This window comes from Pogoniulus pusillus, chromosome 14 (assembly GCF_015220805.1).
Source record: "Pogoniulus pusillus isolate bPogPus1 chromosome 14, bPogPus1.pri, whole genome shotgun sequence".
NCBI lineage: Eukaryota > Metazoa > Chordata > Aves > Piciformes > Lybiidae > Pogoniulus > Pogoniulus pusillus.
Genome location: NC_087277.1, coordinates 20,521,783 through 20,545,394, shown reverse-complemented (window position 1 = coordinate 20,545,394; position 23,612 = coordinate 20,521,783). Strand labels below are relative to the sequence as shown.

The window sequence follows — 23,612 nt, the reverse complement described above, 5'->3', positions numbered from 1 at the left end:
GTCAGCAGGGACATCTCCAACCACAGCAGGTTGCTCACAGCCCCAGCCAAGCTGGCCTGCAGTGCTTCCAGGCATGGGACATCTCCCACCTCTCTGGGCAGCCTGGGCCAGGCTCTCCCCACTCTCCCAGGGCAGAATTGCTTCCTCAGCTCCAGGCTCCATCTCCCTCTTCCAGTTCCAACCTAGCACCTCTGGTCCCACCACAGCACCTCCTGAGGAAGGTCCCTCCCAGCTCTCCTGGAGCCCCACGAAGTTCTGGAGTGCCAGCAGAAGTTCTCCCTGGAGCCTTCTCTTCTCCAGGCTGAACACCCCTGATGATCTCAGCCTGGCCTCACAGCAGAGGGCTTCCAGCCCTTGGATCATCTTTTGGGCCTCCTCTGGCCCTAGTCCACCAGGTCTATGTCTCTGCCGCACTGAGGACTCCAGAGCTGGGCCCAGCACTGCAGGGGGGGTCCCACTGGAGCACAGCAGTGGGGCAGAACCTTGACCTTCTGGCCACCAAGCTACCCCAACCCCTCCAAGCAGGAGCTCACCAACCCCCATCTGTGGGTTGCTGCCAGTCCCTGCCCTACCCTGCTGCCAGCATGGGGCTGGAGATGACTGCCCCAGGCTGGGAGAGACCAGGAGGTCCATGGCCACACCCCAGGGCTGCAGACTGAGGAGGTCACCACCACGACCTTCCTTGGTGGAGGTGCAGCCCCTTTTGCCCACGCTCGGGCCACGGCAGGTGGCACCTGGTGGGCTCCTGAGGTGTCAGGTCCCAGCCCAAGGCCCTGGGAGCAGAAGGCTGCAGGCTGCGGCGCTCGGGAGCTGCATGGCCAAGCCCTGCCCAGCCCCGGCCAGCAGACAGGAACCTGCCTCACATTTTCCAGCCGCCAGCTGCCAGGGCCCTCCCCACCCCCAGGCACCAGCACCAGGCAGGACACGTCCTGAAGCTGCCCTGTCCCTGATACTGGCCACAAGCCAGGCTGCTGGTGACCTTCCTGGCCACCTGGGCACACGCTGGCTCCTCTCCAGCTGCTGTCACCACCCCCCCGAGGCCTTCCCAAGGAGCACTCTCCAGCCCCTCTGCCCCCAGCCTGGCGCTTTCACCGGGTTGGCCAGGAGCAGGCTTCCTCCAGGCTCTCCTGGTTGCCACCACACTGCAGACCTCAGTGACCCCACCCCGGTGGCAGACCCCAGGGCTGGGGGTGTGAGGATGACCTGTGCCCCCACACCCCGCAGTCAGGGGGCAGCTTGTCCCATGGCACCATCTGGGCTCCATAAACACTTGTGAAGGACACAGAGCCTCCCATGGAAAAGGTCCCTGGAGCTCAGGGGCTTCCAGCACCTCCTAGGAGAGTCCTCCTGCAGCTGCCCACTGGGATGTCAGCTCTGGAAGCCTCATCCCACAGCTGCTAGTAGGAAACTCCTTGGCTAAGAGGCCTGCATCTCTGCAGCTTCCTGGGATGGGCCAGCATGGCCCAAGGAGATGCTAGGGAGGTGAAGCCCGAGTGGTGGTGGCCAGGCAGGAGCTTGCCTGGGAAGGAGACATCTGCAAGGAAGCATGAAAGGGTTGGAAAAGTCCCGTTCCCAGCACTGGGATCCAGCTCCTTTCCCAGTCCAATTCCCAGCAGCAGGATCCTTGTCCCCTCCCAGTCCAGTTCCCAGCACTAGGATCCAGCTCCTTTCCCAGTCCAATTCCCAGCAGCAGGATCCTTGTCCCCTCCCAGTCCAGTCCCCAGCACTGGGATCCATCTCCGTTCCCAGTCCAATTCTCACCATTGGGATCCACCTCTCGATCCCCACCCCCAGGGCAGGGGGCAGATCCCTGCTGGATGGATCCAGTGAAGGCTGCAGGAGCAGCCCAGCACTCCCCAGCTGCCCCCTGCACTGTTAACAGGTCTCCAGAAGCGGGCATGGGGCTGGGGGGGTCCTGGAGGCCAGGAGCAGAGCCGGCAGCTGCCGTCATGGCTGGAAGTTGTTGTTGGATGGAGCTGGACATTCCTGGCCACACATTCCTGGCAGCTGGAGAAGCTGGAGGAAGGAGCCTTCTCCTGAAAATATCCGCTCCACGTGGAGGAGCCACTGGGAGGAGGCCAGCACAGCTCCTCCCGCCCAGCCTGGCACCGTGGGCACGGGCAGCTGCAGAGACCCGGCAGGGTGGCAGGGGGACGCCCCCCAGGAGCTGACCACAACCCAGACTGCAGCTGTGGAGGGCTTGGCACACCCAGTAAGCCCAGTTACACTGACAGCTGGAAGAGAGCTCCAGGCTGATGGAGTCCCAGCAGTGACCAAGCAGTGCCAGGGCACCACCAACCCATGGCACTCAGCACCACAGCTCCACAGCTTGCACACCCCTCCAGGCATGGGCACTCCACCACTGCCCTGGGTAGCCTGGGCCAGACTGCACAAGCCTCAAGGGGCACAAATTGTTCCCCAGGGCCAACCTCAACCTCCCCTGTGGCAACCTGAGGACATCTCCTCTTGTCCCATCACTTGGGAAAAGATCTTGACGGCCACCTGGCTCCAGCCTCCTCTCAGGCACTTGCAGGCAGCCAGAAGCTCTCCCCTCAGACTCCTTTGCTGCAGGCTCCACACCCCCAGGGCCCTCAGCTGCTCCTCACAACTCCACATCCTTCTTCTTCAGCACTTGACCTTTATCAACCTCATCCCATTGGCCTTGGCCCATTGATGCAGCCAGATTCTTCTGAAGAACCTCAAATCCCTCTGGAGAGCCTTCAAAACCTCCATCAGGAACTCCAAATCCTCCAGCAGCTCCTCCAAACCCTTCAGCAGCTCCTCCCAACCCTCCAGCAGCTCAACACTTCCCTCCCACTTGGTGTCATCTCCAGACTACCTGAGGGTGCCTCAATCCACTCACCCAGATGATGAATGAAGACATTAAGTAGCACAGGCCCCATGGGCACCCAAGGGGTCTGACACAAGCCCCTTCCTTGGGCAGGGAAGTTGTCCAGCTGCAAGGTCTGGTTCCAAACCCCACCACCTTCAGGATGCGATCCTGGAGCCATCCTGGCTGCAAGGTCCCCATCCTGTATCCCTGAGATGGGATCCTGAAGCCATCCTAGATGCAGGATCCCAGCCCCACACCTTTGGGATGGGATCCTGGCTCCTCCTGAGCTGCAGGACATAAATGTGCTCCTCACCAGGAAGGCAGGAGCTGAGGGCCTGCCCTTGGAGAAGGTCCTGGAGAGAAGGAAGCTCCCTCAGTCCAGGAGCTAACTAAAAGCAGCTGCAGGCAGGAGCTGGGGCTTCCACAGCACACCCACAGCAAGGAGATGACAGTGCCTTGGCCACCAGAAACTGCTGCTGAGCTGTGGGAGCACCACACCGGCCCCAGGTGACAGCCCCAGCACTGAAGGGACACAGAGACACCACTGCAGCTGAGAGGACACCTGAGACTTCACCTCAAGTGGAGGTCAAATGCTGTCTTTCAATGCCCCACCAAGACCAGGTGCTCTCCAGGGCCACGATGGGGTTGTGCTGGTGGAGCAGGGAGGGCTTCAGCAGCTGTCCCCAGGGCTGCAGCTGCTGCTGGGGAGCATTTGTTCCCCAGACTGGTGGGACAGGAGGAGGAGGGCAGGAGCTGAGAGCTCCACAGGTTCCCTGGAGCCATCCTAAATATGGGGTCCCAGCCCTAGATCTTTGGGATGGGATCTTGGAGCTATCCTGGGTGCAGGGCTCCAGCTCCACACCTTAGGAGACAGCTTAATGGGACCAGTTACAAGGACTGGTTCTGGGGATTGCTTCTAAGAACCAGTTAGGGTACTGGTTACAGGAGCAGGTCACTGGGACCAGTCAGAGGGATTGCTGGGGGGCCTGGGAGCAGGCTCTGCACCTCCCACACCTATGGGAGGGGAGAAGGAAGGCAGCTGAAGCCAGCTAATCAAGGCAGACAAGAGCAGCAGGAGTGCAGCAGTGTGCTGGTGGCCAGCTCCTGAAGGGTTAATTCCTCCCTCTCTGCCCCATTAGCAGCAGCAGGAGGGACTGGGGAAGGGGGGAGGGGGGTCTCTAGAAGGTCTCAGGGGGCTTTGAAGGGGTCTCAGAAGGTCTGGAGGGGGTCCCACCTCCCTACTCCCACTGGGATCTGATCCACTACTGTCTCTGCCACCCTGCCCCTGCCCCAGGACCTCCCAGTCTGAGCAGACCCTGAAGGGTTGACTTGGGAGGGGGAAGCTCAGGTGGGCAGAGCCTGAGGAGCAGGAGCTGGAGCTGGTTTCTGGGACCAGTTATGGGGACAGGTTACTGGGACAAGTTATGAAGTCTGGTTATGGGGACCAGAAGCCTCCCCAGAAGCCCCCAGTCTGGGCAGACTCTGAAGGGTTAACTGCGGGGCTGGGGGGGGGAGCTCAGGTGGGCAGAGCTTAAGAAGCAGGAGCTGGAGGAGGAACTAGAGCTGGTTGTGGGGACCAGCAGCCCCCCAGGACCCCCCAGTCTGGGCAGAGCCCTGAAGGGTTAACTGAGGGGGAGCTCAGGTGGGCAGAGCCTGAGGAGCAGGAGCTGGAGGAGGAGCTGGAGCTGCTGCTGCTCCTCAGCCCCAAGCCTGCTCCTATAAAAATTCCCGCTGGCTCCTGCCAGGCTCCTTCTCAGCCTTCGGATGTGGGGGGAGAGGATCCCACCAGCCCTGACCACCGCCACGACCCCGCCCCGGACCTTCGGAACTGGAAGTCACCAGCGCAGCATCTCTCAGTCGGAGCTGGAGGTGAGCTGGGGCTGCCTGGATCGCAGGGAATCCAAACTCCAGCTTCTCCCAGTTGGAGCCTGAGGTGAGCTGGGGCTGCCCGGATCACAGGAACCCACCGCTGGGACATTTCCCACTCGGAGATCAACACCAGTTGGGACTCTCCGGACCACAGGAACCCACCCCTGCAACACCTCCCAGCAGGAGCTCAGCACCAGCTGAGGCTTTCTGAGCCACAGGGACACACCACTGCAGCACCTCCCAGCTGGAGCTCCCCAGGTCACAGGGATCCATCACCGGGACACCTCCCAGTCAGGTCTCAGCACCAGCTGGGGACTCTCCAGACCACAGGGACCCACCACTGCAACACTTCCCGGTTGGAGTTCAACACCAGCACGGCGGGGACCCACCACTGGGACACCTCTCAGTTGGAGCCTGAGGTGAGACGGGGCCCCCCCAGACCGCAGGGATCCATCACCACAACACTCCAAGTCAGGGCTTCTTGGATCCCGTCTAGGGAAGCAGCATGAGCACCTGGAGCTGAGGAGAAGGAGGCTGGAAGAGGAAGAGCAAGTCAGCAGCAGCAGGTGGAGGTCACCAGAGGAGGTCAGCAGGATCAAGGAGGTTGGTGGAGGAGGAGGTTGGCAAGAGCAAAAAGGTTGGTAGAAGAGGAGAAGGAGGAGGAGGAAGAGGAGGTCGGCAAAAGCAAGGAGGAGGTCGACAGAGCAGGAGAAGGTCGGTGAGAGCAAAGAGGTCAGCAGAGGAGATTGGCAAGAGCAAGAAGGTCGGCAGAGGAGGAGGAGAAAGGGGAGGAGGAGGTCACCAAGAGCAAGAAGGTCGGCAGAGGAGGAGGAGGCTGGCAGAGGAGATCAGCAAGAGCAATTAGAAGGTTGGCAAGCGCAAGGAGATCGGCAGAGGACATCTGTGCGAGCAAGGAGAAGGTCGGCAGGAGCAGGAGGAGGTCGGCCAGAGCGAGGGGGGTCTGCAGAGGAGCTCGGCAAGAGCAGGAGGAGGTCGGCAGAGCAAAGGGGTCTGCAGAGGAGCTCGGCAGGAGCAGGAGCAGGTCGGCCAGAGCAAGGGGGTCGGCAGAGGAGCTCGGCAAGAGCAGGAGGAGGTCGACAGAGCAAGGGGGTCGGCAGAGGAGCTCGGCAGGAGCCCATCAGAGGCGGGAGGAGCTGCAGCGGCAGCAGGGGGCCGCTCCCCGGAGCATGTCCTTCGCCATGCTGCGCTCGGCGCCCAGCCGCTACCTGTACCCCGAGATCAGCATGCTGTCGGAGGACGAGGAGAACGGCAGCGAGAGCTCGGGCTCGGAGGAGAAACCCTACCACCACCACCACCATCACCACCACCACCACCACCACCACCTGGACAGCGAAGGCTACGGCGACGACCTGAAGGGCGGCAAGCGCCGCGGGGCCAAGAAGGGCGGCAGCAGGCTGAGCAGGGAGCCGCGGCAGCGGCACACGGCCAACGCGCGGGAGCGGGACCGCACCAACAGCGTCAACACCGCCTTCACCGCGCTGCGCACCCTCATCCCCACCGAGCCCGCCGACAGGAAGCTCTCCAAGATAGAGACCCTGCGCCTGGCCTCCAGCTACATCTCCCACCTGGGCAACGTCCTGCTGCTGGGCGAAGCCTGCGGGGACGGGCAGCCCTGCCACACCACCCCCACCTTCTACCACCACGGCGGCGGCAACGGCGGCAGCCCCGCAGGGCGCGACGCCGACAGCTCCCAGCCCAAACAGATCTGCACCTTCTGCCTCAGCAACCAGAGGAAGCTGGTGAGTGGCTGCTGCCGGCAGGGCTTGGGTGGCGGCGGGGCAGGGCCTGGGGGGTCTCCAGGTGCTCCGAGCTGTGGGTGTGTAGGGATGGAGAGTGCATTGTGGTAGTGGTGGGATCTCCAGGTGCTCCAGGCTATGGATGTGTAGGGATGGAGAGTGCATTGTGGTAGTTGTGGGATCTCCAGGTGCTCCGAGCTATGGGTGTGTAGGGATGGAGAGTGCAATGTGGTAGTGGTGGGATCTCCAGGTGCTCCAGGCTATGGATGTGTAGGGATGGAGAGTGCATTGTGGTAGTTGTGGGATCTCCAGGTGCTCCGAGCTATGGGTGTGTAGGGATGGAGAGTGCAATGTGGTAGTGGTGGGATCTCCAGGTGCTCCAGGCTATGGGTGTGTAGGGATGGAGAGTGCAATGTGGTAGTGGTGGGGTCTCCAGGTGCTCCAGGCTATGGATGTGTAGGGATGGAGAGTGCAATGTGGTAGTGGTGGGATCTCCAGGTGCTCCGAGCTATGGGTGTGTAGGGATGGAGAGTGCAATGTGGTAGTGGTGGGATCTCCAGGTGCTCCGAGCTATGGGTGTGTAGGGATGGAGAGTGCAATGTGGTAGTGGTGGGGTCTCCAGGTGCTCCAGGCTATGGGTGTGTAGGGATGGAGAGTGCAATGTGGTAGTGGTGGGGTCTCCAGGTGCTCCAGGCTATGGATGTGTAGGGATGGAGAGTGCAATGTGGTAGTGGTGGGATCTCCAGGTGCTCCGAGCTATGGGTGTGTAGGGTTGGAGAGTGCAATGTGGTAGTGGTGGGATCTCCAGGTGCTCCAGGCTATGGGTGTGTAGGGATGAGGAACAGATTTTGGTGGTGGTGCTGTCTCCAGACATGGATAAGCAGTGGATTTTAGGTGCAGTGGAGTTCCAAACCATGGAGATGTAGGGATGAGGAGCGGATTTTGGTGGTGGTGGTATCTCCAGGTGCTCCAAATCACAGAGATGTAGGGATTGAGGTTAAGGAGCTGCCAAAAGGATGATGTGAGCTGAGATGATTGGGAGAGCAGAAGCAGCTCAGTTGGGATAGGACCTGGAGAATCTGAAAGCCAGCAAACAGAATATGCTGCTTCACTTCAGCAGGTCCAAATCTGCTGTCCAAAGACCCCAGCAGCTTGGAATGCGGACGTCTCCAAGTATTTTAAACCATGGATATGTAGGGATGAGGAGTGGATTCTGGGAAGTGGTAGTATCTCCAGGTGTTCCAAGTCATGGAGATGTAGGGATGGGGTTAGGGAGCTGTCATGGGGACAGTGTGTGTTGGGCTGGTTGGGAGAGAAGCAGTAGCTCTGGTGGGACAGGAGCTGGAGAAGCTGATAGTCAGCATGGCAAACATGGTGCTTTCCTTCAGCAGGTCCAAATCTGCTGCCTAAGGGCCCCAGGAGCCAACCAGGAATGTGGCAAGAAGGAGCTGGTGGAAAGGAGAAAGGTTGAAAGGGAAAAGCCTCCTGGGGTGAGGACCTCAAGAGCTGGAAAAGCATTGGGAAAAGTCTGGGAAGAGCCCACATCAGCTCCTGGGACAGAGGGACTGGGCAGCAGGGATGGCTGTAGATGAGGCTCCCAGTTTCACCATGCTGCCAACTGGGATGGTTCCCAGGCTGGTCCACCTGCTTGGGTGAGAGCCACAGACCTAGCATCCCAGGGCAGGGATGGGGGAAACTGAGGCCACCATCTCCTCAAGCATCAGGGACCAGCAGCTCTGCCCCACAAGTGCCAGGAAACCAGGCTGGTTAACCCATCACTTGGTCTCTACCAGTAAGCAGGAGCTGGCCAGCCCAGTTCACCCGGTTTGCCCCCATTCCTGGCTCTCAACTCCAAGTCTTTAGGGCAGCCTTTTCCTCCCAGCATCCTGGAGTTGTCTCCATGTCCACCTGGCACTGCCCAGCACCTTCCATGGGCTGGCAGGGTGGGCAGGTGGAGCAGGACACAAGCCCAGCTTGGCAGCAGCTTCTGGAGGCTCCAGGGACCAGTGCCACCAGTTTCATGGCACCGGTCCCTGGTATGGTCCTGTTTGCCCTAGCAGATCTTCTCTGGAGGTGCTGGGAAAGCAAACTTGGAGAGTTTGGGGTTAGTACCTCTTCCCAGGGTCCTTGTGACGTGTGGATGGGGCAGATGATGTTGGCAGGGACAGAACCATGGGAAAGAAGATGTTGGCAAGGACAAGCTGCCATGGTGAGGAGTGCTGTGAAAAGGTGGCTGTGAGAAGCACCAAGCCCTACTTGAGATGGTTGTGCCCTGAGGGGTGGTTGGGCTTTCAAAGCTGTTTTGTGGGGAAGGTCTCAGAGGTGAAAGAGAGGGCTGGAGGTGAGGCAGAGGTGTGGATGTGGCAGCTGGAGCCATCTTTGCACCCAATGAACCCTGCTGAGGAATGCCAAGGTGGGGAGAAGGTGGCATCATAACACATGAGGTGGGACTCTAGAGAGCTTGAGCGCTGTAAAGCAGGAAGCCCCCAGACCCTCCTCATCCACCTCACCATGTCCTGTCCCAAGCTCTAGAGACCACCAGGATCCTTGACATCTGCTGGGCTATGAGATGCTAAACCTTGGGGTAATCACAAGGAGACCCAGCCTGGGGCCACTTCTGCCTGGAGATCGAAGGTGTCCCCAGGCCACCCAGTCCCTTCCCCATGGGAGAGGGACACCAAACACAGCTTCCAGCAAACTGGTCCAGCTGGTGGTATCCCAGTTCAAACCCAGAAGCTGCAGGTGGGGAGGGTCCTACAGGGCTGGACTGAGAAATTCCCCTGGTTCCAGTTTCCAGCCTGCTGGGAAACCTTCTCTAGGAGCTACTTTTGCTTTGTAGCCGCACTCCCCTCAATCCCAATCCATTCCCACTGCCACACTCCCCTCAATCCCAATCCATTCCCACTGCCACACTCCCCTCAATCCCAATCCATTCCCACTGCCACACTCCCCTCAATCCCAATCCATTCCCACTGCCACACTCCCCTCAATCCCAATCCATTCCCACTGCCACACTCCCCTCAATCCCAATCCATTCCCACTGCCGCACTCCCCTCAATCCCAATCCATTCCCACTGCCGCACTCCCCTCAATCCCAATCCATTCCCACTGCCACACTCCCCTCAATCCCAATCCATTCCCACTGCCACACTCCCCTCAATCCCAATCCATTCCCACTGCCGCACTCCCCTCAATCCCAATCCATTCCCACTGCCACACTCCCCTCAATCCCAATCCATTCCCACTGCCGCACTCCCCTCAATCCCAATCCATTCCCACTGCCGCACTCCCCTCAATCCCAATCCATTCCCACTGCCGCACTCCCCTCAATCCCAATCCATTTCCACCACCGCACTCCCATCAATCCCAATCCATTCCCATCACTGCACTCTCATCCATCCCAATCAATTTCCATCACCACTTCCACCACATCAATTCCCATTGCCACTTTTCCATCCATCCCTACAAACTCTCACCACCACTTTGGCATTGATTCCTTTGTATTCCCATTCTGACTTTTCCACCAGCCCTGATCAATTCCCATCCCTGCCTTCAGGCTCAGTTTCCAGCAGCACCCCCCACAAGTGTGATCAAACACTGGGATGTTCCCCACTGGAGGAACCCCCCTGAGATCCAACCCTCAACAGCTGGCCAAGAGCTGGGTGCTGCTTAGGGGGAAAGGCCACTGGGGTTGGTGGGCACCAGCAGCCTGGCCTGGAGGAGCCCCAAGGAGCAGGGCAGGTATGGTGCCCCTGGACTGGGGGCACTGAGGAGGCACCCCTGGAGTGCTGGGCTCAGCTTTGGGCCCTGAGTCCAAGAAGGAGCTCAAAGGACTGGAGGTGTCCAGAGCAGGGCAAGGGAGCTGGGGGAGGACGTGGAGAAGGACATCTCAGAGCAGGGCGATCACGATCTAGAGCAGGATCATAATGGCACCAAGCCCATGGGACAGCCCAGAGCAGGGTTACCTGAAGCTGAGTCCCCAGGCCACTGAGTCGACAGACAGGACCCAAGGTAGGCTCACAACTTGAGGGCTCTGTGAGAGACTCTGGGGGGGCTCCATAAGGGACTCAGTGAAGGCTTTGTGGGGGCTCCATGAGGACTCTATGGAGTTTTCATGGGGGACTCAGTGGGGTCTCCATGGGGTGTCTATGAGGGGCTGCATGGGGAATCTGTGGGGTCTCCATGAGAGACTTTGTTGTGGACTCCATGGGGGGCTCTGTGGAAGTCTCCACAGGATCTCCATGAGGGTTCTGTGGGGGCTCTATGGGGTCTTCATGGGGGGCTCTGTGTGGTTTCCATGAGGGGCTCCATGCCCACCCCTCAAATCCTTTCCCCCATGGAGCCAGAAGCAGGCAAGGAGCTGTCAGAGTGGGGAGCCAGAAGCAGAGCCCAGGAGCTCAGCAACTTCATCTCTCTCCTTCCCAATTTCCAGCCCCTCCTCCTCCCCAGTTTCCACCAGCACCACCTCTCCCCCTCCTCCCCCAGTATCTCCCAGAGCCTCCCAGTTAATTTACAGCGGAAGGGAAGGTGAGAGGGGGGAAAATCTGCGGCGGGATTTTCCCAATCCCCATTTCCTCTCCAGACGGCACCGGGGGCTCCTGGGGCCCCAACATCTGGGAAATTTAATGTGACCAGTTTGGAGCTCAACAGCTCCCAGTCCTCCCCATCCCCACCCCCCACCCAGTTTGGACCTCAACAGCTCCCAGTCCTCCCCATCCTCCCCCCCAGAACAAAGCAGGGGCTTGCACGTGCGGCTGGGGGAAGGGTCCTGTCACCATGGCTGGATATGGGCACTGCTGGCTGGGGGAAGGGTCCTGTCACCATGGCTGGATATGGGCACTGCTGGCTGGGGGAAGGGTCCTGTCACCATGGCTGGACCTGGGCACTAGCTGGGGACACTGGGAGGTAGCCTGTGGAAAGGGCAGGTGCTGCTGGTGGAACAGGGACTGGCCAGCGGCCGGGTGGTGATGAGGGGAACTGGGAATGAGAAGTGGCTTTGGTGGTGGAGAGATGGAGGAAGTGAGGTGTTAGTAATGGTGGTGCTGGGGACAGTGGAGGTGGTTTGGTGGGGGTGCTGGTATCAGTGCTGATGGTGGTAGTGGTGGTGGTACTGGTGCTGGGGGTATTGCTGGTCCTACTGGTGGTAGATGTGGCAGCGCTGGTGGTGCTGGGGGGCTTTTGTGGTGGTGTTAGTGATGGCAGCGCTGGTGGGGTGGTGGCAGTGCTGGTGGTGGCACTTCTCTTGCCCTAGTGACAGAAGAAGGCCTTCTGCAAGCCATGGATTGTGAGCAGACAGCTTAGTGTCAATAGGGCCTCAGCTGAGCATAGGAAGGTGCTGACCACAGGAGAGGGGTGAGGAGCCCCAAGCCATGGGTGGAAGGTCCTTGTCCTACCTGAGCTACCTTTGAGCAAGGGGAGGGCTCAGGAGGCTGGTGGCAGGACAAGTAACCACAGTGGGGATGTGGCATGGTGTCATGGACACATCATGTGTTACAGCAGAGTGTGGTGGAAGTTGTGGGTGTCCTGAGGAGCATGGATGGCAGGAGGCAGGCCCAGGGCAGGAGAAGGCACCTGTAGGAGCAAGGTTGTGTGGCAGACCCAGCTTCTGGCTCCTGCTGAGCCCTGGGGACATTGGGAGAGCCATGTAGGGGTGATGGTGGCACCTCTCAGGATGGGGCTCTGGGGAGGAAGGAGGAGCTCCAGAGCTGGAGCTCATGCCCTGGCAGAGAGCCTATCTTCAGGAATGGGTTTGAACCTGACCTTCTCCTCCTCCCCTCTCCACAGAGTAAAGACCGGGACAGGAAGACAGCGATCCGGAGCTAGAGGAGGATCCCTTGGGAAGGAGGAGGAGGAAGGATGGAAAAAGCCACACGCACCAAAGCCACCACAGCTCAGAGACACTTCTGCCCTCACCCCTGGCTCTGAGGGGCAGCTCATGGACCCTGGGGGGACTCTGTGGTGAGGGTGATGCGGTGACTGACAGTGGCACGGTGACATGGTGACGTGGATGGACACTGCTGGAAGGGGAAGGACCTTCTAGGGGGCTCCATGGAAAGGGGAGAGCTGGCACTTGGACCTGCCCTGTCCCAGGCTGCCTCCAGTAGCACTGGGGAAACCACTAAAGGGCAAGAGCTGGCTCCCCCAGTGCCCTTCCAGTTCGGAACTGGGAGCCCTGGGGGGCACTCGCGGGCATCTGTCACCGGCACAAGCGACAGCAAAGCCTGAGAGATCCTGACATTAAAGGGGAGATGGCTCTGAGCACGGAGGGATCTGGCTGGTCAGAGAGGACTCACAGGGGTCAGAGGGGCAGAGAGGGCCAGAGAGGGATCAAGCCACCAGCAGGTGATTGAGCCACCCGTGGATCAGGCTGGTCAGTGAGAGACTGAGTTGGTCAGCAAGTGACTGAGTGGGTCAGAAAGTGGCCAAGCAATTGACCTGCTCAACAAGTGATCAAGCAAGTCAGAAAGTGATCGAGTGGGTCAGTGAGCAACTGCTCTGCTCAACAAGTGCTCAGGTGTGTCAGTGAGCCCCTGCTGGCCGCTGCCCCCCAGGTGTTGGGTTCTGCCCATCCCTGCCCTGCTCCTGCTGGCCACACGAGGGCTGATCCGGGCCAGGCTGCTGGTCGGACCTTCTCTTGGCATCAAGGTGGTCAAGGTGACAGCCCCCAGGAGCAGCAGATTCCCAGCTCGGGAGGCTGTTTCTGCTCTGTGGGCATCAGCAGCCACGGAGTGGTGCTGGGCTGGTGGAGCCTGGCCAGGAGCAGATTTTCCACCGCATATTTGCTGGCTGAGGTCAGAGGTAGCTCCAGGATCTGCATGTCTGGCCACGGCCAGGATGTGCTGCTGGATGAGGACATGGAGCTGCAAGTCTTGGTCAGGCTCCCACCAGCCTGATGCTGCCAGCTCCAGGCACTGCTCTTCCCCTCCTGATTCCTGCTCCATTCCAGCTCCTGCCTTCAGTGTCTGGGATGTCTCCTGGAGCTGGGCCAGGAGCTCCAGGAGTGAGGTCCAGCTGCTGCTGGAGATGGAGGAAGGACTAGAGGACTTGGGGAGCTGACCAGCCAGCCCTTGCTATGCTCCACACCTTCTGTTACCTGAGATAAATACCCCTGAATGCCCCAATCCCAGCCTGGTGGGGTGGGAAGGGACTTCTGGAGCTCACCCAAGGCAAGCCCTCTGCTCCAGCACAGGTGCCCAGAGTCACAGTGGCCAGGTAGCTCTTCAGAGGAGACTTCACAACCTCTCTAGGCAGTCTGCTCTGGGGTTCTGAACCCTTCCAAGCTAAGAGGCTTTTCCTCATCTTCTGCTCACCATGTCCAGCCCAGCTTTCCAGACCAATCTAAAAGCTGTTGGTCCCCTTGGTCCATGTGACAGCTGAGAACCATGGAATCAAGGAAAGGCTCGTGGAGACCAATCAGGGCCCCAGCACTGCCAGGGCACCACCAACCCATGGCCCTCAGCTCCATGGCTTGCAAGCCCCTCCAGGCATGAGCACTCCACCACTGCCCTGGGCAGCCTGGGCCAGACTGCACAAGCCTCAAGGGGCACAAATTGTTCCTCCAGCCCAACCCCTACAGTCAGCAGGGACATCTCCAACCACAGCAGGTTGCTCACAGCCCCAGCTAAGCTGCCCTGCAGTGCTTCCAGGCATGGGACACCTCCCACCTCTCTGGGCAGCCTGGGCCAGGCTCTGCCCACCCTCCCAGGGCAGAATTTCTTTCTCATCTCCAGGCTCCATCTCCCTCTTCCAGGTCAAACCCAGCATGCCAGGTCCCACCACAACACCTCCTGAGGAAGGTCCCTCCCAGCTCTCCCAGAGCCCCCCTGGAGTTCTGGAGTGCCAGCAGAAGGTCTCCCTGGGTCCTTCTCTTCTCTGAGCTGAACCTCCCCCAACTCTCTCAGCCTGGCCTCACAGGACAGGGCTTCCAGCCCTTGGGAACCTCGGAGCTGGGTTTTGATGGCTGCGGGACCTCCAGCCCCTGCAGCAGGCCCCTTCTTGTCCCCTCACCCCGCTGCCACCACTCCTGATCACTTCCAGACACATTCCAGGCCCTTCTGGCAGCACCTGCAGCTGGTGGAGCCTCTCAGATCCTGCAGGTGCCACTGATGAGGGTGGCCATAAAGTTTCTGAGCTCTTGGAGAAGAAAGGGAAAGCCTCTTTGAAGGCACCTTTAAGGGAGCTGCAGAACCGGAGGTGCCCTGGGCAAGCTGCCAGGCTTGGGCAGCTGTGGGGTAGGGGAACCTGGGCACATCCTGCCCATCCCTGCCCCTCCCCCAGCAATGCTGGGAAACTGGGAACAGTGATGGAAGAGCTGGGAGAGATGGAGAGACAAATGCACCATGAGCCAGCAAGGTAGCCAAGGCTGAGAGTCTCTTGGGGACACGCAGCAGTGTGGCCAGGCTGCAGAGCTGGGGCCAGTGCTGGCTCCACACTTCAGCACAGCCTGGGAGCTGCTGCAGAGAGCCCAGGGCAGGCTGGGAAGCTGCTGAGAAGACTCTGAGCAGAGAAGGCTGAGGGGCCTGGGGCTGATTAGCCTGGGCAGGAGAGAACTCAGAGGGGATCTTCTCACATCTGCAGAGTGTGGGGCAAGAGGCTGGGGCCAGACTCTTCCCAGTGGGGCCCAGGGACAGGCCAAGGGGCACCAGGCACGAACTGGAAGCCAGGAGGTTCCCTCAGGAGCAGCCTCTTGGCTTGGAGGGTTGCAAGGCCTGGGGCAGGCTGTGCAGAGAGGTTGTGGAGTCTCCTTGTCTGGAGAGCTGGCACAGGCAGCTGGGCACTGGGATGCTGGGCACCTGCTGTGGGTGACCCTGCTGGAGCAGGAGCTGCATTGGGTGAGCTCCAGAGGTCCCTTCCCACTCCACCATGCTGGGATTCAGGGGCATCACCAAACCAGTCTGGCCCAGCCTGAGGTGGCTTCACATTGCTTCAATACCACCCCAACCAGTTGGTTTCTGCTCCAAGCTGGTCACCAGTGAGGTGACACAAACTGTCACTGGAGAGGACATCCCTGTGTAGAGCAGGGCAGGAGCAGTGATGAATCACCTGCTAGTGATTCAAGGTCTAGTGTCCACTTGAGATCCTACACAGCCTGTAGCACACGAGGGTTTGGGCTCAGAAGGAAGAGATGTGTCTCACCACCCCGAGGAGTGCTCCAGGGCAGGAGAAGTCGTTCCTAGGGGAGCCTAACCTCTCCTGGGGCCACCATCCCACCTTGTCCCAGATTCTCCTCCCTCTGCATCCCTGGGAGAAGAGGAGAGCATGACCAGGACCTGCCCTTGGTGGGATTCTCAAATAAGAAGAAAAGCCCAAGGAGGCAAAGACAGCCCCACGGAGCCAGCAGGACCCAACACAGCCCAACCACCCCAGATCCAGGGATCTGATCCCGGCTCTTCCATCTGGCTCTGGGGCTCAGGAGCGCCAAGAGGAGTGGAAGTGGGAAGGACCTCCCCGAGCCGCTGAGGAGGAGCCTGGGTCGGATCCGATCGGAGCGGTAGGATCCATGCGGAGAGAAACCCAATCCTAGATTTCCTGCCCTTAATCCTGCAGGAACCTGCAGATGGCTGGGGGAGGGGACCCTGCACAGCCATTCCTGTGCTCCTGACGCTGTCATCCCTGTGTCCCTGACACTGCCGTTCCCATGTCCATGGGACACACTCCAGTGTTCCCAACACTGCCATTCCCATGTTCCTGACATTGCCATTCCCACGTCTCCAGGGCTGCCATTCCCACCCCCTCAACACTGTCATTCCCAAATCCTTGACAATGCCATTGCACACCCACATCCTTGGAGGGGTTTCCAAGCCACCACGGAGATGTAGTGCTGACGGCCACGGTTTGGTGGTGCCCAGGCAGTCCTGGGGCAAAGGTCTCCCAAAGGTCTCTTCCAACCCATTCCATGATTCCCCTGCCCGACTTCCCTGCAGTTCTGTCTGCTGGGGGCTGGGACAAACTGGCGACGCCCAGGAGAGGGCAATCTGCTCTCCTTCCGCAGCCAGGCTTCTTGGGCAGCTGGGCACACACTGGCTCCTCTCCAGCCGATGCCACCAACCCCTCAGGGACTCTTCCCCCAGGCACTTTCCAGCCACTCTGCCCCCAGCCTGGAGCCTTCCTGGCTGTGGTGGGATGCCACATCCACCATCCCACCACCCCTTAGCACGGTCCCACACCGCCAGCAGCCCAACCTGCAGCCATCCCCCCTGCTCCTGTGGCTGGGGTGGTGAAGGAGCTGCTGGTCCCCTCAGATGATCCATCATGAGGTGCTCCTCAGCCGTCCCCCTGCTCAGCACCTGCTCTGCTGCCAGGAACCAGATGTGACCTCGCTCTCCACCTTCTCCTCTCCTGATTTACTCACTGTCAGCTTGGGGGCTTGGACTGCTGCCAGCCTCCCCCCTTCCCCTCGCTGAATTGCTGCCAGCTGGGACTTCCCAGCCCCTCTCCCCCTTCCCCACAAAAGCAGGAACAGGACCTCCCCCTTCTCCTCCCCATCCCACCACCACATCAACGTCCATTCTGCTCTTAGCTTTGCCAGCTGCTGCTCCCTGACACTGGTGATGGCTTCATGCCATGGTTCCCTCCACCATCCCCACCAGCAGCTCCTTCCCATCTCCATCCATCCATCTCACCATCCACAGGCCATTCACTGTCCACCTCTCCCTAGATTCATCCACCACCTCCACCTAGATCTCCATTTCTCTCTAGATCCATCACCCATCCCACTCACCATGCATCCATCCATCCCACCCTCCCAAGTTCTCCACCATCACTCCCTGGATCCATTCATCCATCCATCCATCCATCCTCCCTTCTACCCATCCACCATCCTTCCCAGACTGATCCCCCATTCATCACTACATCCAGCCCTCCCTAGATCTCCATCCATCCAATCCACCCATCTATCCCTCCCTCCACCATTATTCCACCACCCCTCCCTAGCTCTCCCCCATCCCTCCCTTAGATCCATGCCCCCTAGCTCTCCACTAGTCCTCCCTAGATCCATGTCCCCTAGCTCTCCACGTGTCCTCCCTTAGATCCATGCCCCTCTAGCTCTGCACCATCCTTCCCTAGATCCATGCCCCGCTAGCTTTCCACCAGCCCTCCTAGATGCATGCCCCCCTAGCTCTCCACCAGCTCTCCCTAGGTCCATGCCCCCCTAGCTCTCCACCAGCTCTCCCTAGGTCCATGCCCCCCTAGCTCTCCACCAGCTCTCCCTAGGTCCATGCCCCCCTAGCTCTCCACCAGCTCTCCCTAGGTCTCCACCAGCCCTCCTAGATGCATGCCCCCCTAGCTCTGCACCATCGCTCCTTAGGTCCGTGCCCCGCCAGCCCTCCTCCATCCCTCCCAGCTCCCCCCCAGCCCAGCCCAGCCCCCTCGCTGGGGTCTCGGCGCAGCTCCGGCTGCGGGGGGCTGGGCTGGAAGCGCGGCCCCGCCGCTGGCCGCCTGCCCGCGCCTCCCCCGTGTCCGTCTGCAGCCGGGGGCCGCCAGCTCCGCCTCTGGAATCCTTCACTCGCTCCTCGTTGCCGCCTTCCCGCGGGATTCGGGGTCAGCGCGGCTCTCCGGCTCCGCTCTCCGGTTACAATGCCGGCCCTGTTCCTCCAAATCCCCCTCGGCGCGTTAATCCTGCTCCTGGCCACCCCACCGCCTTCCTCCGCCTGCTCCTGCTCCCCATCCTCCTCCTCCTCCACTGCTCTTCATCCCAAACAAATCCAGCCCGGCAGCGGATGGGGAAGGGGATGCGGGACTGGCCCCGAACCACGGTGGGAGCAGGAAGATGGGATGGGGCATGAAGCTCCCAGGTCAACCATCCCCACTCCCTGCAAGGAGACAACGCAGAATGAAGAGCTTAGGGCTGAGCTCCAGGTGATCCAGCAGTCCACCTGCCTCACTTTCCTTAAAACCAGGGAACCATGGAATGGGTTGGGATGGAAGAGACCTTCAAGATCCTCAAGTCCAATTACTGGATACCACCAACCCATGGCACTCAGCACCACAGCTCCATGGCTTGCACACCCCTCCAGGCATGGGCACTCCACCACTGCCCTGGGCAGCCTGGGCCAGACTGCACAAGCCTCAAGGGGCACAAATTGTTCCTTAGGGCCAACCTCAGCCTCCCCTGGGGCAACCTGAGGATGCTTCCTCGTGGCCCAACACTTGGCACAAGAGATGTCAGTCCCACCTGGCTCTACCACTGCCCTGGGCAGCCTGGGCCAGGCCTGCACAAGCCTCAAAGGGCTGCAGAGGGCTTAAGAGACATCCAGCACCAATGGGACGAATGGATGGAGCTGTGTGTTTGCTTCTTCTCCCAGAGCAGGACAGTGGTGGCATTGGTGCAGCTCCACCAAGACCTTCCTCCCCTGCAGGGCAGTGGTTCTGCTCGCAGCAAGGAGCGCAGAGATGCGTGCCAGCTCCTCTCCTCACCTCATGTCCTCGCCCTGTGTCTTCACTCTGTGTCCTCACTTCATATTCTCACCTCACGTCCTCACCCCAGTGTCCTCATCTCATGTCCTAACCTTATGTCCTCACCCCATGTCCTCCTGAGGTTCTAGGGCCCAGCAGCAGCAGCTTGGCCCAGCCTGTGATGTGACAGTTTGTGACCAACAACTGCTGCAGCCCCCACAGTTCAAGCCCACGCCTAAGGGTGTTGGTGGCACCAACGGAGCCGGAGCAGCCTGGCCAAGGGTGAAGCTGGAGGAGCAGGAGGTTGGGGGGCAGCTGGAGCTGGGATTCTGCATACAGAGCAGAGGAACTGCAGCAGAGCTGAGATGGGGGAGCTCTGGCTGGCTTCTGCTGGTGGTGGGCTGGAGGGGGGAGGTGACCTCCTGCAGTCCTCCATGATTTATGGGGAGAGGTTTTCTTTAGCAGAACCAGCTGCTGGTGGCCTTCCTGATGCAGGGGCACCCAGTGCTGCAGCTGGAGAGGCTCAGGGGTCACACTGCCCCCCCCCAAAACTGCTCTTGCTGCGGGACAGCGACTGGAGGAGGATCTGGGGGGTTGCTGGCAGCAGATGGAGCCAGCGTGTGCCCAGCTGGCCAAGAAGGCCATCAGCAGCCTGGCTGTGGAAGGAGAGCAGATTGTCCTTTCCTGGACATCTCCAGAACTTTGGTGAAATCAGGCAGGGGAATCATGGAATGGGTTGGGGTAGAAGAGATCCTTGGGGTCATGGAGTCCAACCAGTGCCCCAGCATTGCCTGGGCACCACCAAACCATGGCTCTCAGCACCACATTTCTAAGGCTTGGAAAGCTCTTCAGGGATGGGGACTCCTCTTGGCCCAATGCTCAGCAGAAGAGATCTCAGCCCCACCTGGCTCCAGCCTCCTCTCAGGCACTTGCAGGCAGCCAGAAAGTCTCCCCTCAGCCTCCTTTGCTGCAGGCTCCCCACTCCCAGGGCCCCTCAGCTGCTCCTCACAACTTCTCCAAACCTTTCCCCAGCTCCCTTGCTCTTCTCTGGGTAGCTCCAGCCCCTCAAGGTCCTTCTTGGAGTCAGGAGCCCAAAGCTGAGCCCAGCACTCCAGGGGTGGCCTCTCCAGTGCTGTCCCTCCTGCCAAGCTTCTCTTGGAGAAGAGAACCAGCCAGACCCAGATGGGATCCATTCTCCAGCTGGTTTCCATCATGCCCAGCAAACCCCTCCCAGACCCACCTGGGATCAGAGCTCAGGATGAAAGCAAACCCTGCAGGAGCAGAATGAGGGCTGGTGGGTCTGGCAGAGCCTTTCTCCAACCCCTTGGACATGCACCTGCATGGGGTCCCCCCCTTCCCAGTTTCCCCCAGTCCTGCTCCCCAGTCCAAGACAGGATTAACTGGAGCAGCAGGAGCAGCAAGAGATCCAAATCCTGCAGCTCCCGGGGACCTGCCAAGAAGAAAGAGCATGAGCTTCCATGTCAACATTCCTCCAGCTTAGGAGAATGTGGACAGCTGACTGAGAAAGGATTTCCTGACAGCAGTGGGGGGATCAGAGCTGGGATCGCCGCTGAGACACGAGTGATGGATTGCCACCAGCGTGGTGACCACCAGCTTGAGAGCTGTGAGGCTGTGTGAACCTCATGAGGTTCAACAAGGTCAAAGGCAAGGTCATGGACATGGGTTGGGGCAACCTCCTGGTGTCAATCCAGGCTGGAGAGTGCAGAAGGTCATGGGGGTCTGGTGGGTGAGGAGCTGAAGATGAGGTGGCAGCAGGTGGAGGGGCAGTGGATCCTGCCCCTCTGCATCCATGCTGCTGAGACCCCAGCTGCAGTGCTGGGGCCAGGGCCTGCACAGCAGGGATGTGGATCTGGTGGAGCAGGGCCAAAGGAGGTCACAGCAACGATGGGAGGGCTGGAAGCCCTCTGCTGTGAGGACAGGATGAGAGAGGGGATTGTTCAGTCTGGAGAGAAGGCTCCAGCTGACCTTCTGGTGGCCTTGCAGGACTTCAAGTGGGCTCCAGAGAGCCAGGGAGGGACCTTCATCAGAAAGTGTTGTGGTGGGACCTGGGGTGCTGGGTTTGAACTGGAAGAGGGAGATGGAGCCTGGAGCTGAGGAAGAAATTCTGCCCTGGCAGGGTGGGCAGAGCCTGGCCCAGGCTGCCCAGAGAGGTGGGAGATGTCCTGTGCCTGGAAGCACTTCAGGCCAGCTGGGCTGGGGCTGTGAGCAACCTGCTGTGGTTGGAGATGTCCCTGCTGACTGCAGGGGTTGGGCTGGGAGACTTTTGAAGGTTCCTTCAACCCAAACCAGTCAATCATTCTATGAACTCTCTCTTTGACAGCCAAGTCCAAGCTCTGGAGAACTCTGAGGAGGTACAACCCTCAGGCGGCACCATGGGAAGGATGTGAGGACATCTGGGAAGCCCCTTGGAGAGGCAGAATAGAAAGAGGTTGGATCATCGGAAAGCCCCTTGGAAGAGTAGGGTGGAAGGAGGCTGGACCCTTGGAAAGGGCAGTCTGGAAGGAGGAAGGATCCTCAGGAAGCCCTTTGGAAAGGCAGGATGAAATGAGGCAGGATGGAAGAAGGTCAGATCCTTGGGAAGCCCCTTGGAGGGGCAAGATGAAAGGATGTGGGACACTCAGGAAGTCCCTTGGAAAGGCAGGGTAGAGTTAGGCAGGATGGAAGGAGGTCAGATCTTTGGGAAGCCCCTTGGAGGAGGAGGATGATTGTGCCTGGATCCTCAGAAATCCCCCCTGAAGGCGCAGGATGCAAGGAGTTAGAAGCGGGTGTGGCCCTCAGGAAGCCCCCTGGAAGGGCAGGATGGAAGGATCTGTGGCCCTCAGGAAGCCCCCTGGAAGGGCAGGATGGAAGGATCTGTGGCCCTCAGGAAGCCCCCTAGAAGGGCAGGATGGAAGGATCTGTGGCCCTCAGGAAGCCCCCTGGAAGGGCAGGATGGAAGGATCTGTGACCCTCAGGAAGCCCCCTGGAAGGGCAGGATGGAAAGAGTTTGGATACTGAGGAAGCCCCTGAGAGGGTCAGGATGGAAGGACCTGTGACACTCGGGAAGCCCCTCGGTGGGCCAGACTGCCGCTGAAGGTTGCTGGAGCTGATCTCCTGGGAAGCCCAGGTGCTGCTCCCCCTCCTCCCCAGGCCGGGGCAGGTGTGCTGGGCAGAGCCTCCGCAGCGGCCGGAAAATCCGACGCCGGCCGAGGAGCCAGACAGGACACGGCGGTGGCGGTGGCGGTGCGGGGGCAGGAGAAGGAGAAGGGGGTTGAGGGTGGGTTCGGTCCCCCCCAGGAGCCATCAGAAGCTGGAGGAGCTTTGACCGTGAGTGATTTTCAAGCCGCCGCCGCCGGCGGTGTCCGTCGGGAAGAGGCACAAAGAAGGGAACGCGCCGGAGCTGGGGAAACCTGAGCCGGCTGCTGGCTGCCAGCGGACATCTGGGGTGGGATGAGGAGGAGACGAGGAGATGAGGAGGGGACGCGCCCGGGGGACCAGGGAGCGGGCTGGGGCGAGGCCAAGTCCCGCGGCAGCTGCGGCTCCGGTAGCAGCCGTCAGGAAGCTCTTGGCCGCAGCAGCAAACGCGGCCGCGTGGCTGGGCGCGGACACCCAGCGCGGAGCGCGGCCCCGCACGCTCCGCGGCCCCGGCGGCCCCGGCCCCGGCACCGGCACCGGCGACACCGGGGCGGGCAGCGGCACCGGCACCGGGGGGCGGCGGCACCGGCGCGGGCACCGGCACCGGGGGCAGCCCCGGGGCCAGAGGACAGGCCAGCCCCGGGTTCCCAGCGCGCCGTGGTGCCCGCGGTACGCCAAGGACCGGGCCCGGCCACTCCGCGTGGGATCCACCAGTCTGGTTGGGTCCCCGAAGGACACAGAGCCCTGGAAGGTGATCCTGAGGTGCCTCTGGGCTCTGGAGAACCCCAAGAGTCGATCCTGAGGCACCTCCCTGCCTCTGGAGACCCCCAAAGCTTGATCCCTAGGTGCCCACTCCAGACTCCAGCTGCCGGGAAGCCCAGGGTGCCCGAGCAGGTTGGCACCAGGCTCACCCTCCTCTTGCCACCAGCCCTGCCTGCCCTGCCAGCTCCGCGCTGCTCCGCGCTGGGCTCCAGCGGAGCTGCGGCTCCACCCGGCTGACGTCGGCTCGGAGGAATCTCTCAGGCCCAGGCCGCTGGAAGATCCCTCGGGAGCCCGCGGCTGGCAGCGGAGCCTCTGTCTGCAGAGAGCTTCTGGATATAAACACATCAGGGAGCCATGGGATGGGCTGCGAGAGACCCTTGGGATCATGGAGTCCCGGCAGTGCCCCAGCAGTGCCAGGGCACCACCAAGCCATGGCCCTCAGCGCCACAGCTCCACAGCCTGCAAACCCCTCCAGGCATGGGCACTCCCCCACTGCCCTGGGCAGCCTGGGCACAAGCCTCAAGGGGCACAAGTTGTTCCTCAGGGCCAACCTCGACCTCTCCTGCGGCAACCTGTAGCTGCTTCCTCTTGGCCCAGCCCTTGGCACAAGAGATCTCAGCCCCAGCTGGCTCCAGCCTCCTCCCAGGCCCTTGCAGGCAGCCAGAAGCTCTCCCCTCAGCCTCCACACCCCCAGGGCCCCCAGCTGCTCCTTCTTTTGCTGTAGAACTTCCACTCTAAACCCCATCTAGAAGCTCTTTAAGGTTCTCCAGAGCATGAGCTTGGCCCTCAAAGAGGGTTCATGGAATGACTGAGTGGTTTGGGTGGGCAGGGACCTTCAAAGCTCCTCCAGTCCTCCCCTGCAG

General features: G+C 60.6%; 2 protein-coding genes across 6 annotated transcripts in view; one reads left to right on the top strand and one right to left on the bottom strand.

Moving 5' to 3' along the window:
* BOP1 (BOP1 ribosomal biogenesis factor) overlaps positions 1-23,612 on the bottom strand; it is a 43,762-nt gene that overhangs the window by 8,091 nt on the left and 12,059 nt on the right. The gene's annotated exons all lie outside the window — the stretch shown is intronic.
* Positions 4,524-15,280, top strand: SCX (scleraxis bHLH transcription factor). Of its 5 annotated transcripts, none has more exons than XM_064154485.1 (3): positions 4,524-6,462; positions 7,848-7,949; positions 12,244-15,280. In XM_064154485.1, exons 1-3 carry the CDS (start codon positions 5,890-5,892, stop codon positions 12,280-12,282), a joined length of 714 nt encoding a protein of 237 aa, XP_064010555.1. In that variant the 5' UTR covers positions 4,524-5,889; the 3' UTR covers positions 12,283-15,280. The 5 variants fall into 5 exon arrangements, with proteins under 5 accessions (XP_064010555.1, XP_064010553.1, XP_064010552.1 ...); XM_064154483.1 differs by lacking the exon at positions 12,244-15,280 and having other exon boundaries at positions 4,524-5,287; positions 5,398-6,462; positions 7,848-9,411; XM_064154482.1 differs by lacking the exon at positions 12,244-15,280 and having other exon boundaries at positions 4,524-5,694; positions 5,745-6,462; positions 7,848-9,411.

Bases quoted from the DNA above. Each gene is read 5' to 3' on its own strand.
- SCX (XM_064154483.1), top strand. From the start codon at position 5,890: ATGTCCTTCGCCATGCTGCGCTCGGCGCCCAGCCGCTACCTGTACCCC. The intron at 6,463-7,847 runs GTGAGTGGCTGC...GCTTTCCTTCAG, and splicing joins TCAGCAACCAGAGGAAGCTG to CAGGTCCAAATCTGCTGCCT.